This window comes from Macaca nemestrina, chromosome 13, assembly GCF_043159975.1.
Source record: "Macaca nemestrina isolate mMacNem1 chromosome 13, mMacNem.hap1, whole genome shotgun sequence".
Classification (NCBI taxonomy): domain Eukaryota; kingdom Metazoa; phylum Chordata; class Mammalia; order Primates; family Cercopithecidae; genus Macaca; species Macaca nemestrina.
This window is the reverse complement of record NC_092137.1, coordinates 77,829,714-77,845,531: the sequence shown is the minus strand read 5'-3', so window position 1 is coordinate 77,845,531 and position 15,818 is coordinate 77,829,714. Positions and strand designations below refer to the sequence as shown.

Below are 15,818 nucleotides of genomic sequence, written 5' to 3'. Positions count from 1 at the left end.
TCGAAGTTACTGCTCAGCTGGGGTGAGGGCAATGCAAACTTTTTATGTGGCTTTTATACTGGTCCTTACCTTTTGTTTTAAAACTTAGTAACAGAGAACCAGTAGCTCTAAGAAATGCAAAATGCATTGTCTAACTAGCAAATCAAACACTTAAAATATTATCATTTTCCAAGCAGCATATATTTAAGACAATGCATCATTTCAAAAAATGTACTTCATAATTAATTAACTTATTGTATGTGAATAATTATTTTCATCAATGAACCACAAAGATCATCATTTTAAGTTCATTTTTTATGGTTGTCAGGACTTACTAAAATGACCTCAGAAAATAAACTACCTGGGGAAGTTTCTTTATTCTTGCCTGGGCCAAATGAACATGCAAATATTATTTATTTTCTTCCTCTTCAGACCAGTAGCTATAATGACTTCTCTCTTACTGCTAACAGAAAGCTCATAGTAGTGAAGTAACTTAACCAAAGTTATATGGCCAAGAAGTGTGCAAATTCAGCCTTGTCTTAGTCTGGCAGTCATATTCCTTCCACATAATAAAATGCAGTTAATATGTTTAAAAATAAATCAAAAAGAAATTACACTTGTCTCTGGTATGAGAAGCAGCCTAGGTTGCTTGAATATATGGGGGATATTCAGGGAGTCAGAACACTAAGCATATTAAACACATACAAAAATGTATATTGATCAGCAGCTATCCAGTTATTTAGGCATTCTTTCAGTTTCACATGTGTTTTCTTGTATTCCTCTGGGTATCCGTGGTGAATGCAGACATGGAATTCTTTCAATTAGTTCACTCAAGTGGAAAGAGAAACGTAGTAATTTGAAGATTATCATTTTTATCATGATCATAGAATAGATTGGGATTTGATGAAATGGCATTGTAATAAGAAGCATGTGTCTAAACATAGTAAGAGGCAGAAGCTCATTGCTAAAAGGCATGATTAGCTCATGAGCATTCAAAACTTCATCAGCATAAATGATTATTCAAAAGCCCCAGTTTGATGGTAAGGTGTTTGTTTGTCTGTACGTTTGCTTTATTGGGGAGATATTTATTTATTTATTTATTTATTTATTTATTTATTTATTTTTGCTAAAACCAGTTTATACACTAAAAGTATGAAGCTTATAATGTGAGTCATGAAAAAATAACTCATTTCTCTGTCTCCTATTTTACTGAAATTTATTTCTTAGGGGCTTCACCTGGGTTTGACATTAAATATGTTTAACATAAACTGTTTATATAATTATTTAAACACAGAAAATAATTCTTATTTTAATGTGTTGAGTGTCAGGTACACCTGAAATAATCAACTTATCTGACATTCAAAAAAATAAAATAAAATGATGCTTCAATTTTACTGCCCCTGAAGTGATCCATAGCTTAATAGCACAATGACAAAAGTTAAGTAAAATCCTGGCACATTTCTCCCAGGAATGAGGTGAAGATAAAGTCAAACTTTTGAGACGATAAATAATAGTACCTTCAGGCATTTTATAGAGTGGAGCTTTTAATTTTACTGTTTTTTATTGTTATTATTTTGGACAAAAATGAAGGCCAGAACTTTTTGAATAAATATAAATAACAGATTGTGATATATTTCAGGTTTTTTAAAGTAAGACTTTCCATACAGTTAGTATAAACATTTTAAAAATCCACAGAGAAGACAATATGGTATCAGAAGCAGAGAAAGAAACAAAGGGCATGATTTCACAAACCTGTGGGTATGGTACTGCAACATCGGTTGCATGTGTATGTAATATGGCAATCAGAGCTCACATATTTAAACTTTCTGCCTCATTTTTGAATTTCCACTGAAATGACAGAAATAATACAATGACAATCCCTAACAATATTAAAATCTAGGATGCCACTCAAATTTGGAAAATATTGACAAATTTCTACAGAATAAACTGTAACAATGGACATGATGAAATGACAGTCAGCCATCCACTGAACCTTTGCAAGGAAGGAATAAACCTGCCTAGATACAAGGCGTGGAAACTGTACTATAAGATCTCACTAACATACTTTATTTTGCACCAGCAGAAGCCGGAGCCAAGGGCAGTTGATGGAAAGTGCAAATGGATTTCATTATTCCCCCAGATTTATACCAAACACTGGAGTCAATTCCATGGGACAACCTGCCACAGTGCTGCTTCCCAGGTTACATTGGCAAGTATGGCTTTTTAAATAAAACAAGGCAGTGCTACAACTGGCTCCAAATGAAGAGAGTGGTGCCAGCTCTAAAGAGTGCCACTGACCCAGCTAATGCCTGCTGCTCTGAGAAATACAAAAAGAAACGACTTGGCAGAAAGGTGAAACGCTATGTCTCTGCTCTTTCTGGCTATAGATCCCTTGTTACTCCATGCTGGCAAGTGAAACTAGAGGAACTCTAAAACTTGTTATTTATTCTTTTGTCTGATCCTGAAATATTTGAACAGAGATTAACATCTAATCTGATAGATCCCACCTCAAATCCCAAACCTGAAAAATAATTATTGACTGTCTGTACTCCGAGGGATAAAAAAAATATTGGACATATGCAAGAACTAGGTTTTTGAAAAAGGAAGAGTCAATCTACGGATTGAAACCAGTGCTCCCTGTGAGCAATTTGGCAGTACCCTCACCTGGATAATTTTAACTGCCATCCAATTTGGGCTCCCTGCCTCTAGCCTGACTTCCTTTCTCTAAATCCATTGTCTGCGCTGAAGCCAGAGTGAACTCTCTAAAATAAAACTGTGGCAGCAGGGCAGGGTGATCCAGGAAGGCATCTCTTACCAAGTGACCTTTGAGCTGAGGCATGATGATGAGAAGGTGCCAGGTGATGATATTTGGAAGGCTGTTCTAAAGAAAGGAACCAAAAAGGTCAAGGCATTAATTTAGGAGTAAGGTAGGCATGATGGAGGGACAGAACCAAATTGTATAGTTGCAGTGCAGAGGGAAGACAGAAGAGGAGAAAGGTATAAGAGGACATCAGAGATTTATAAAGTGAACAATAGGAAGATTACATTATGTTTTATAGTACCAGATACAGCATTACATTTTCTTTTTTGTAAATGGCAGTGGAAAACTATTGGAATGTTTTCAAGTAGGATAGATATATAATGTAATTTGTCTATGAAAATATTATTCTGACTGTTGCATGGAAAATAAATGAAGGCAGGAATGTTGATGTGAAAGTTCTCTTGTAGCCCAGCTAAGAAGTGAAGGCAATGGGGTTAGAGTTGTAGATAGAGAATTAAATTATGTACAGATATATACGAGGTCTTGAGGAGTATTTAGATACACCTGTTTGGAGATGGAGGCAATGAGGGAAAGAAAGCAATCAAGAATGACTTTAAGCCTATCCAACTCTCATTTACTGAGAGATAAAAATCTGAGATAAAAACAGATTTTGTGGTGACAGGGGGAAATAAAGTGTACTGACATGGCTTTGTTAAGTTTAAGATGCCATTATAACTCTGGGGAATGATTAGGATTGGGGACATGATTTTAAAATTAATGAGCCTATAAATAGTATTTTTAAAAATCACTGAGAAAAAATCACCAAGAGAAGAGAAGCAAAGGCTTGTCAAAGAATTCCACCTTGTGATATAGCTATATATCTATAGATATATAACTATATCTATAGATAAAACTATATATCACAGTTCCAGCTGAAATATATATATATATATATAAAGGGGTCAAATATATTGGAAAAAGTTACTGATAACTGATCTTGAGTACTGTTCTCTCATATTTTGATTTTGAAATAGACATTGAGGTACTTTTACAAATTAGTATAAAAATCACATTTTATATATATGTATAACAATTGAAATGTATTATATATTATTTATGTTTATTTTATATATACAGAATGTATTCAAAGAAATGAAGAGTTGGAAGATGAGGGAAAATGAAGGATGGTGTTACAGAAAATTAGAGAAGGAAGTATTTCAGTAGAAGGCTGTAAATAACTGTGATAAATGTTGAGAATGACAGAATAAGATAAGATCAGGCTACATACCATGGATATGGCAAGAAGAGGTGATTGGTGACCTCCTAAGAATGCTTTCAAGAGTAGAGAGGTGAAAGATGTTCCGAAAGACAACTGAAAAGCAAGCTATTGGAGATGTAAGGCACAAGGTCAAGAGAGATTTTAATGTGAGATAAACTACATTAAAACATTGGTAGATGGGAGTAATACAATGAAGAGAGAATGAGGATGTTGGAGAGAATGAGGATAAATTCAAGAGTGAGGTCAATGAATGAGTCAAAAGGAATAGAAACTGTATTTCAAAGGGACAGGCAGGCTTCAGTTATAAGCATGGACAGTTAGCCTACTTTAGTTTGAGAATGCAAATTATTTGTGGAAAGAAGTCAGTAGAAATATTTGATAAAAGGAAAATAAAACCAATTCTTTTTTAAATCATTTTTCTATGAAATATTAGAAAACATCATTAGTTGAATATACGACTTGGGGGAAAATAGTAAAACTTTCAGAGAATTTTTAGGGTAGCATAGTAAATAGTAAACAGTAGACTGCATCAGGAATTTATGGATTAAATGAGTGTCCATTTGAAATTTATGATCACAAGCATAAACTGAATTTAGTCAGTAGGGATTTGTGATTTTCTGTAGCAATGTCTCACTGATTGGGTAAAATTCATTTTGGAATTTTGATTAAAGAGCTCAAGGTAGGTGACATGGAGGGATTTATGCATGTTGACAAGGAGTGCACACTAGTTACAGAAAGTCTACATCAATCTAGAAAAGAAGTGGAGTCATGAAACAGGTAATGAATAAGGAAAAATGGATAAAAACCAGAGGATTACTGGCAAAGGAGTTTAGGAGAGAGGCCATAAAAGTTAGTATTCTGGAATGGTGGAGAGTGATATTGGGAGAGTGGGCTGTTCCAAATGAAGATTTTATCGGAAGAGCAACTTCTATTGGAAGATATGGCTATGCATGTAGAAGGCTAATGTGAAGTGATAAAAAAGGAATTTGGGGTGTAGGGGATCTAGGAACTAAGAGGCAGGGTATTGGACAGATGAAGGATGAGGACAGAACACAGAGCCATGTAGTAAATAAATGAGAGAGAGTGACCAGTAGCATAGAGGTAATGGTGAGAGAGGTGCAGGAGGAGGGAGAGAAGAGAAGAGGTTTGAGAAGAATAGGAAAAGAGGGTATGAAAATAAAATGAAGAGTGAGAGGTATATGTACCCCTCCTTAGGCTGGAAGTATGTGGTATGTTGGAGGCAAGCTTATTTTAAAGAAGACTGCACGGAAAACCCTGTCATATGGAGCCACTTGGATTTCAGGTGGATCAACTAGGTTACCATGGCAAAAAGGGGTCAAATATATTGGAAAAAAATACTGATAACTGATCTTGAGTACTGTTCTCTCATATTTTGATTTTGAAATAGACATCGAGGTACTTTTACAAATTAGTATAAAAATCACAATATTTGAAAAATATTTTGAAAATAATACGATAGTCTCTATGGTCTCTATGTTCAAGCTTGCATGAAATTTCAGGACATTCATTTAAATGTCCTGTGGCATTTATTTATTTATTTATTTAGAGACAGAGTCTCGCTCTGTCACCCAGGGTGGAGTGCAGTGGTGCTATCTCAGCTCACTGCAACCTCTGCCTCTCAGGGTCTCAGGGTCAAGAGATTCTCCTGTCTCAGCCTCCTGAGTAGCTGAGATTACAGGTGTGTGCCACCACACCTGGCTAATTTTTATGGTTTTCGTAGAGACTTGAGTTTCACCATGTTGGCCAGGGTGGTCTCAAATGCCTAACATTCAGTAATCTGCCTGCCTGCCTCAGCCTCCCTAAGTGCTGAGATTACAGGTGACAGCCACCGCGCTTGGCAAAAAAAAAAAAAAAAAAAAAAAAAAAAAAAAAGCAGAGGGCTTTTAGATTAAAAAGAAAGAAGAAAACTCATATTCATCAACACATATTTATTAGGCATCATTTATATGTTAAATATTTACCTACATGCCAATGATACATTATTGAGTAAAGTTACTAAATGAACTAGTTCGTCTATACTTTCTCAAGTTAAATGACTAGCAAGATATAAAACCAAAAAGCAAATGAAAAAAACCTTTTTCTTTCTGTGACATTTACTGGATTATGTCCATAGTACTCTGAACAGTAGCGGTTCATTGCTTGTCAATATCCACCAAGAATGTACACGGCAGCCAGTGGGGATTTACGCTAAACCTGAGTCTGTTGAGTTCGTTTGTAAATCTGTTTCTATGTTATGGTTGTTTTGTATTGTTGTAATTCAATTAAATATGAAATAAACTTTGAGAAGTGTTTATTCGATGAAAACTAACTTGAATGCTATAAAAAATGCAGTAAAGAAAAGTCACTAACAATCATTGCTATGTAGCATTAGGTGTGACTGTCACAACTTTAAATGATTGGGTAAAAGTACTGAAAAAGCAGATTCTTCTCTCAGATTCCCTGGCTAGGGTGCAGAAGTTCTTGTTCCTCTTTTAGGAATTAAAATACAGGTGTTCATTAAAGAATAAGCAAAACTACATTTACAGGTTTATGTTAAAATTAAAAAAATATTATTTACATTTCTTTATGAATTTCTGCTTTAATAGACATTATAGAATAATTGACCAATTACAAGTTCCAGTATCCTATTACAATCAAACAAATATATAATTCTAAACTATAATAGGGGCTTTAAAAGAAAGTGTCTGGTGTTATGAGAGGAGGTAGTAAGGTGAGAGGTGGAATCTGTTGTGTGGGGTATTCAAAGAAACTTCGAATTGACATCTGAGAGGTAAGCAGATGCTAACTAGGTGAACCAGAAAAAAAATTGCTCTAGAAAATAGAAATATTACAAAAATTTGGCCAGTATAACAGAAAATGGGGGTAAGAAAACAAAACAAGGAAAAATAAAAAATTAAATACTATTATGAAAGTATAAATTAAAGGCTATGAAAATAAATGTGAATTGATTAAACAATTTATAGTAAGACAATTTAACAATGTGCTTTTTATGAAAGATATACCCAAAAGAAATACCACAGAAATATCAAAAGCAAAACAATTTGAAATATTGACAAGTAAAAAATGGAAAATATAACATTACTTTAGATAGATATAGTATATCAAGAAAAGCAGAATTCAAGGATAAAATTTATCAAATACCATCGATAATTATGTTATAAGGATCAACTGTGTAATCTTTACTTAAGACATACCACAAATGAATTTTTCCATCCAATGACTTAGAATCAACATTGCAAATAAAATAAAAATTCAAGAAGAAACAGATAAAATCAAAATTACAGTGGAATATATTAAATACCTATCTTTTTGTCATATCAAAAATCACAAAAATATGGACATTAGAATTTAAATAATATCAGTAATAACTCTAGTATTTATATGTTAAACTTTCTACCCTTTATCAAAAAGTTAATTTCAAGTATGCATAGAATATTTTTATATAAGTTTATATATAAGGTCACATGGAAATTAACAAATTTGGTTGAGGCAATAAGAAGCAGTCAGTCTTATGGTAGAGAGCACTCAACAGACACTTTAGAAAGTGAAAACGTAGTTCTCAGCTTTTCCAGTGACCTATGGTATACTGAATCTGAGTTATAAAATCTTGGCTACAAAAGCCATCATTTTAGTTACTGTTAACCCATTCTCAAAATTCCCTTTCTATTCTTGAGTATGACTCTCTAGCAGGATCAACTACGTAATTTGCAGGGCCCTGTGCAAAATGAAAATGCAGGGCCTCTTGTTAAAAAAAAGTATTAAGAATTTTAAGAAGGTGATGGTAAAGCAATAAACCAAGTGTGGGAACCTTCTGCAGTCAGGGCCCTGTGTCACGTGCAGGTTGCACATCTGGTCTCCTTTGATAGCTCATTCCTCTGCCTCCTAACATCATCCATTAAAATAATATTGCTCTATTTTATTGCTCTAATTTCTCTAATTTAGCTCATTCTGTCTTGCACTTCCTCTTACATAGACAAAACTCTTCATTTGTTAGAAATGTTATTAAAGCGGGCTCATGACACACTCATTCTTAAAACCCTCAACGTTTTCTTTTATCTCTTTTCCTTTGCTCCTCACATCCAGTCCATCAGCAAGTCCTGTTGGTTCCACCACCTAAATATATGCTGAGTTTGTCAACTTCTTCACACCTATCTGACTGTCATCCTATTCCATGCTGCATACTCCACTGCAATAACTTAAAAAATTGTTTCCCTTTATCTGTTTTCATCTTCAGTAAGCTAGTCTCCACAGAATTGTAAAAGTAATTTTTTTTTTTTTTTTTTTTTGAGACGGAGTCTCGCTCTGGAGTCTCGCTCTGTAGCCCAGGCTGGAGTCCAGTGGAGCCATCTCTGCTCACTGCAAGCTCCGTCTCCTGGGTTCGCGCCATTCTCCTGCCTCAGCCTCCCATGTAGCTGGGACTACAGGAGCCCGCCACCGCGCCCAGTTCATTTTTTGTATTTTTAGTAGAGACGGGGTTTCACCGTGTTAGCCAGGATGGTCTCGATCTCCTGACCTCGTGATCCGCCAGCCTCGGCCTCCCAAAGTGCTGGGATTACAGGCGTGAGTCACTGTGCCCGGCCTAAAAGTCATTTTTAAAACTATAAACCTGATCATGAGACTCCTCTAACTAAAACCTTTGATGGCTTCCCAGGGCATTTTATCTGAAATCTGAACTCCTCTCAGTGGTCTGTAAGGAGAAGCTACATGTTCCGTCCTCCTCCACTGCCAACCTACATCTAGTTCTCCAACTCCCCTCATTACTATTCTTCCTGTAGCCTGTAGTTACCAGAAGCGTTAGTAATTTTCCCTTTAAACACCTCAAACTCATTGGTGACTCAGCCTTTGAACTTTTACAAATCCCTTTGTCTTGAAGGCCCTGCCCAGTCCATGAATAGTTCCTTCTCACTATTTCTGTCTCGGCTGCAACTTCAACAGATTTTTTTTTAACCTGAAATGGCCTCTTCCTTCTCACCTTTAGTTTCACTGCACCATGCATTCTATTTAAAGTAAGTATCACCGTCTGAAATCACCTTATTTATTTATTTATTTGATTAGTAAGTTAGTTCTGTTTTCACCTACTGCAAAGCAAGATCTAAGAAAAGAGTATCTTGTTCACTGACATACTATCAATGCTTGGAATAGTACCTAGAATTTAAGAGAATTACAAGTATAGTGCAGACCTCATTCTCTAACTCCTGCAAGAAAATTAAGAATTAACAATAAAATAACGAGCAAGCACACAGAATTGTTTTCCACACATCCAAAATGAGGCAGAAGTGTACCACATCTAATTCAGTATTCTGAGTCTCACCTCTAATCAAATCCAGTGAACCTCCATGTTCCATTTTCCAGCTCATCAGAAAGAAGAGCACTGATGCTCAGATTGCATCTAAAAATCAATCAACAGATACTTATTGATTGCCTTTTATAGGCATTGAGCAGGATTAGGTGATGTGGGAAAATAAAAAATATATAACATGCAATTTTTATACTCCTTATTAGAGGAAAGTGGATTCTATCTAACAATGAAGTACATAGAATACATTCAAAAAGCTCAATAAATTCATTAGCGAGATTGGGATGGGGGTGATCAAATGTGACTACAGAAAAAAACTAGTCTTCAGATAAGACTTTACATGATGAATTAGGCCTGACTGGAATTGAATAATAAGACTTAAAATGTGGATATGATACTCTCCAAGGGAATTTTATGGGAAAGTATATGAACTGTTTTGGTTATTGCGAAAGTCTGCCTATAGAATTTTTGGAAAATAAGTTGGAAAGTTATATTTAGTTAGACTGTGGAACTCCTTGAATGCTAAATACATTTAAAAATTACAACATAGGCAGTGAAGATTCATAAAGCCTTTTCAGTTGGGAAATAATATTGGGGAATATAATATGTTGGAATTTAATCTACGTGTGTGTGTGTGTGTATATATATATCTATATGTAAATAGACTGGGCGGTCAAAAACTTGGACCTGAAAATAAATGTTAGAATACTTTAATTGGTTAGCTATAAGGTGATAAGTGCTTCAGCTGGAATGTTTATGGTAAAAATTGAACTGGGAAGATGTAAACAGCAAGCCATTACTGTATAACAAGATATAGGTTTTTTTTTGGAAAATTGAGAACCAAATTCTTGGGTATTGTTTCAACTCTGAAATCTAGAGACAAAGAGAAGCAACAATAGTAGTTGAAGATTCCTATTAAAACTTGTTTATTTGCTTACATTGATATGTTGCATTTGTTTTCCATTTTGTAAAAGTGCAGCCCAATGACAGTGCTGATTATAGGCACTTAGGTGTAGAATAAATACACCTTATTCAGCTTTGTAAATAAAAAATAGTTAAAAACAGAATCAAAAACTATATAAAGCTATTTTCTTCCTATGTTATTGGCTAAAGATTGAAATTTAGGTTTAAGTTTCAGACTAATGGATTTCAAGAATATATCTTGTACCTGATATAACTTTGTACCTGATGAGATATGTATGTGTGTGTCTGTGTCTGTGTGTGTGTGTGTGTGTGTGTGTGTGTGTGTGTGTGAGAGAGAGAGAGAGAGAGAGAGAGAAGAGAGAGAGTTTTAATATTATATAACTCCTAAACTGTTGAATAACATCTCTCTAAAGCAAATATGAAGCTGTATCAGGTGTCATATAAATATCATATTAAAAGTGTTTTAAATAATGCTTCAATGAGTAAACATTTTCATGACTAAAGATTTATTTGATATACAGTTGTTTCATGGTTGCCATATGTTACCTGAACTAGGTGCTGGGAATACAACACTAAATAAGCCAAGTGTTTCTGACTTGGAGTTGTATGCATTATTACTATAGACTTGGTACTGCTTAAGTATTTAGTATACTGTTTCAGTCAAGATTGCCAAAAGCAAGGGAAACTGACTCTGGCTGGTTCAGGTAGGAGTGGAATTCATTAACAGCAGCGCTGTAGAGACAGGAATTGAGGTGACATTGCCAGTAGCAACATCCAAATTTATGCCTTTTGGCATAAATTGATCAATTGAAGCAACACTGTGGTCACACTGAGCACCAGGAGCTGTTTTTGGCAGTGCTAACCTCACCAACACAGCACACTAGACAAGATACAGTTGCTGCCAGTGGCTACCTTTTTCAGCAGTGGATTCTGTACAGTCCTGGCTATCACCAGCTTCTGATTTAAGGCTGGTGGATGGTGCTTCAGACTGGCAGAGTGGAGGTCACATGATTGAACCCTAGTAATAAGGGAGACTGGGAAATCAGCCTGGTACTTTTAGTTTCTATAACTTTAGGAATGTTTTATCTCATGAGATGGGAGATTCCATAAACTAGAGGAAGCCAGTCAACATTCTGAAAAGGCAAATAAACAAGAAACAAAAATGACACATATCCACTCTTTGCATTATCTACTTTTAGACTTTTCACAATTCTCATATCATTTTATTATTTAAAACATGAGATAAATGGCATGCAAAGTCCTGTCATTCTAAAGCTTATGCCAATGAACCTGCACTATAAAACTTTTCTAGATTTATATATTTTTTGGATTTCTTAATGTAAAATAAAAGTTTAAAATTATCTTAAACACATATTCATGTTGGTTAAACTAATCAGATTCCTTAAGATTTTAGGTCCTTTGTCAACCTAAAATGTATGTCCAATGACAGAGAATGGATATATAAACTTAAAGATTAATTGATGTTTTTAGACTCAATTCACTGCTATTCCTTATATTAGGAATCATGATGTATGTCACATAGACACAAAAGGAATTATAAAAATACTTCTGATTTACCTATGTTCAAGATCATCAAATTTCAAATATGTCAACAGTTGCAAATATATTAAAATGGTTTAAACTGGCCACTTTCCACAAATGTTACGTGAATGATTGCCAATTGACATGGTCAGATTTGAAAACAAATCTACTAAACATAAAAAAATGTGTTCTTCACTTTCTTAGGTACACTCAGAAATAATATACTGTTCTGATTCTTGTCAAAGAGCATCCATTTAAAAAAGTAAAATATTACAGCAGGGATCACTGTACAACCTGGTATTTCTACTCCTAGAATTATACCTCCAAGAGACTCTCTCTCATGCTCACACTAATATTTATGGTAGTTTGGTTCATAATAGTCCAAACTGAAAATAGCATAAGCATCCATTAATAGGATATTGGAAAATTGATTTTTTTGCATTGTACAATAGAATACTATAAAGCAGTAAAAATAGATGCCTTATGGCTACATACATCAACCTGAAAGCATCTCAAGAACATAATATAAGTTGAAGAGAGCAAGTTAGAAAGAATATATAGAGCATGATTCAATGTATATCAAGTTTAAAACCAGGAAAACCCTAATAATATGCCATTTATCCATATATATCCCTAATGATAAAATTATAAAGTAAATTAAGTGAAAGATTGATATATAATTAAGTGCAGTGTTGCTTTGGGAAGAAAAGGAAAGATATAATCAAAAATTGGTACATAAAGTGTATCTAAAGTACTAGAAATGCTTCACTTTTTAATCTGGGTAGCTTTTGTTTGATGACTACATTTATACAGCAAATATAGGTTTTATATGCTATTGATTACATAATGTAAGTACATTTAAGAAAAAAAAAGACAGAAAGGTAACACATATGTCTCATTACTTTATGCCAAAATCCACAACCTTGACGACCTTTGATTCCAGGTGACTGCTGTGGAGAACCATGAATGCTAACACAGATACTTCTATGTTGAGTAGTTAGAAAGGAATTTGAACCCTGAACAACTCTCCCTTTCTGTTTCTATTTTTTCTGGCAACTTTCCTTACCCGTACCTCACATCCTGTCTACCAAGTTATTCATTTCTTTCGGTGTGTTGTATAGGAAGCAATCAGCTAACGGCAGCATTGCTTATGTTCAATCTTTTTTTCTCCATCTCCCATAAAATGTGTTTTATTAACACCTTTCTCTCTTTTAGATTATAAGCGGGATTGGTAAATTCAAGTAGGACACACGTGTGAACATTTATTAGCACTATATCATTAATTAAAATCATAATTATTACATTAATATCAGATATTTATAGTCCTTTTATTTACAAGGATGATAATTGCTTTTTTAAAAAAATAAGGGAATTAATTCTGGGAACACAGTACTTTATACTTTTTTACAATTTAGGATGAAGTGATTTAAATTTGGCTTCAAGAATGTTTTATTAGCAAGCCTGTAACTACCAACTCTGGCACTGGTCTTTATATTCAGCATATACTTCTGCTTAGGCATGATTCACTGGACCATTAGATTCAGAAAGACTTAGAGTAATAGTTACAACAAATTAATTAGTAACCACGTGGATAACATATGCACACTTCTAAATACACAATAAATTAATTGTGGCCCCTTTTCCTGTAAAACTTGTCATCATCCCATTGGATCACTTCGGTCATACCCACTGAGACGGTGCTATTTCTAGGCCTTCAGCGCAGTCACTCATTTTGCTTATCCTAAGCCAATAATCTAATAGTTAACATATAGTAGTATTCAATTTACACAAATTCAAATATTTCAGATTAACCTTTTACAGTGTTACTCTCTGTAGTGGAAATGAAAAGTAATGGGAATTCTTGTTCTAGCTCTGGCACTAATCAGCTACATAATTTTGAACATTTTGCTTTATCAGTCAGGGTCTGTTTTTCCTCCAAGTGAATCAGAGGATGCATTCTGCAAAATACGGGCCATAGATGATCAACAGACATGTTTTGTTTGACCAGTTACAGTATTTTGAAATGCTTTTAATTTATTGTCAACATTTGACAATTGTATGACTGCACTTAAATATCAAGCTATCCTAACACATCTCTGTGGATTTCTTTCAGTCTGATGCATATATTCCTCCCCAAGCCTGAACTCACCCTGGACCCATGCTCCCATGCAAAACCCATATCTAGAAATTCACAAAATACTATTTACTATATCTTCAGAGTGCCTTTCAGTTCCATTTCTCCTCTTCACCCCAAAACATTGTTACTGCTTTTGGCCTTGCCCTTATTATTGCTTGCCTGCATTATAGGCATAGGTCCCTATCAAATTTTCTTTTCTACAATCTCTCCCCATTCCAATAAAATGTGATAATATTTACCCAAATCACTTTTTGAAAATTGTGTTTTCATTGGATCTAGACAAACCTTAGATCATCATGGCATAGAGGGATAGGAACATTCATTATGTGCACTCAATTCCAAAGCCTCTTCTGCTATCTCATTCTTCCACATATGACTCCTCTCTTGGACTCAACAAACTATTTGCAGCCTTGCAGCTTCCAATTGTGAAAGAATCTCTAGCTTTTGGGGAATATATATATATGAATATTTTCCTAGACGTATTTACAGGATTTCTACTACTTGGTTTCCTTGTCTCTAACATGAAGCTTTTCCTTATCTCTGCTGCAGGGTTAGATTCTCTTCCTCTCTCGTCCTGGAGTAATGTGTTCATTCTTCTTCAATTGCATGGATTATTGACATATTCATTTATTAGTCTAACTACCTAAGCATTTTCTTTCCCTTCATGAAATACTCAGTTGCAAAGTCTATTTTCTTACCATCTCCTGAATATTCAGTAGAGTTACAGACAATTATCTCTTACATCATTTTTTTGTTGTTGTTCAAATGGATGAATGAGCCAAATGCACAGAAAGCACTGAGTTCTTGGATCCAGTGCCAAACCTACTCTACAAAAATTACTGGAAGTGGATCTCTGAATTGTTCAGTTCTTAAACAAATACCTCAGGTAACATGTATACCCATTGAAACTGAAGAACCACTTCCCTAAATGAATATTTGTTGAATAAATATGTCTGTTCCAATCTATTTAGACATACACTTCAACTTAATTCTGTGTTTGATTTGGTCTTTATCATAGATTGTCCATCTGCTTGATACAACATCTGTTTTCTTAAAAATACCATTTTTATCAACCTACATATTGGACTTAAAAATCAACAGCTCCAGAACTCAATAAAGTGGTGGGGGAACCTGGAGAGAAAGATTGTGATTGCAAAGTTGACAGCCTCTTAAAGAACAGATTTTGTTCTAAGCACTAAAAAATAAATCTAACCACTTAGAAGTCTTCCTTGACTGAGGCTTCATGAATTGATTTTAAGTTATTAAGTGCTATAAAAGTATCATGTGTATGATTAGTTTTGTGCAGGAGCTCTTTTAAACCATGTTGATTTTTTGCTAACACTTTAACTACACAGGCATGTGGCCTGTGTCAATTCCTTAGTGCCACTGTATCAAATTTATTTCCAAAATTCTTCAGAAAATTAGAAGTAAAATAAAACTATTTGTGTCAGTTGATACATTTCAGCTTCTTCCTACTAATATCTTCATATACTCTCATCTACAGAAAATTATATCAGATAATCATTTTTACAATGCCCTGGTGTAATTTTATGACTGAAACCCAAAATATTTCATAATGGTTAAAAAAATAAAATAAAAGTTTGACACAATCAGGATGAAATATTTGTTAATCATTAATGATGGTTTTAATTCTGTTCGAATACACTATGAACAGTCAGAAATGATCTCTCTTCTTTCCTTCTCTTGGGGTTCCCAAAGGAGCCATACACACAACAAAGAATAAAACGGGAGTCAGGGGGGTCATTGACAAGCTTCAGTTAAGGTGAAGAGTTCTGGAAAAGGCTGAGTTGGAAGAGACTACTTAGACTTGAGGTTTATGTAGGTATCTTTAATTCTCCTTTTTAAAAATGTTAAAATA

At 34.4% G+C, this 15,818-nt stretch overlaps 1 protein-coding gene across 5 annotated transcripts in view; it reads left to right on the top strand.

Annotated features, from left to right (window-relative positions):
* The window catches only part of LOC105465328 (leucine rich repeat transmembrane neuronal 4), a 780,577-nt gene that overhangs the window by 61,651 nt on the left and 703,108 nt on the right, over positions 1-15,818 (top strand). Inside the window, exon 3 of one of the 5 annotated variants that reach the window (XM_011713737.3) lies at positions 2,063-6,317. The exons of the other annotated variants lie outside the window; for them this stretch is intronic. Within the exon in view, the coding sequence (XP_011712039.1) occupies positions 2,063-2,206 (144 nt within the window). The 3' untranslated portion in view covers positions 2,207-6,317. Of the gene's footprint in view, positions 1-2,062; positions 6,318-15,818 lie in introns of those variants that run through there. 5 annotated transcript variants of the gene reach the window in all.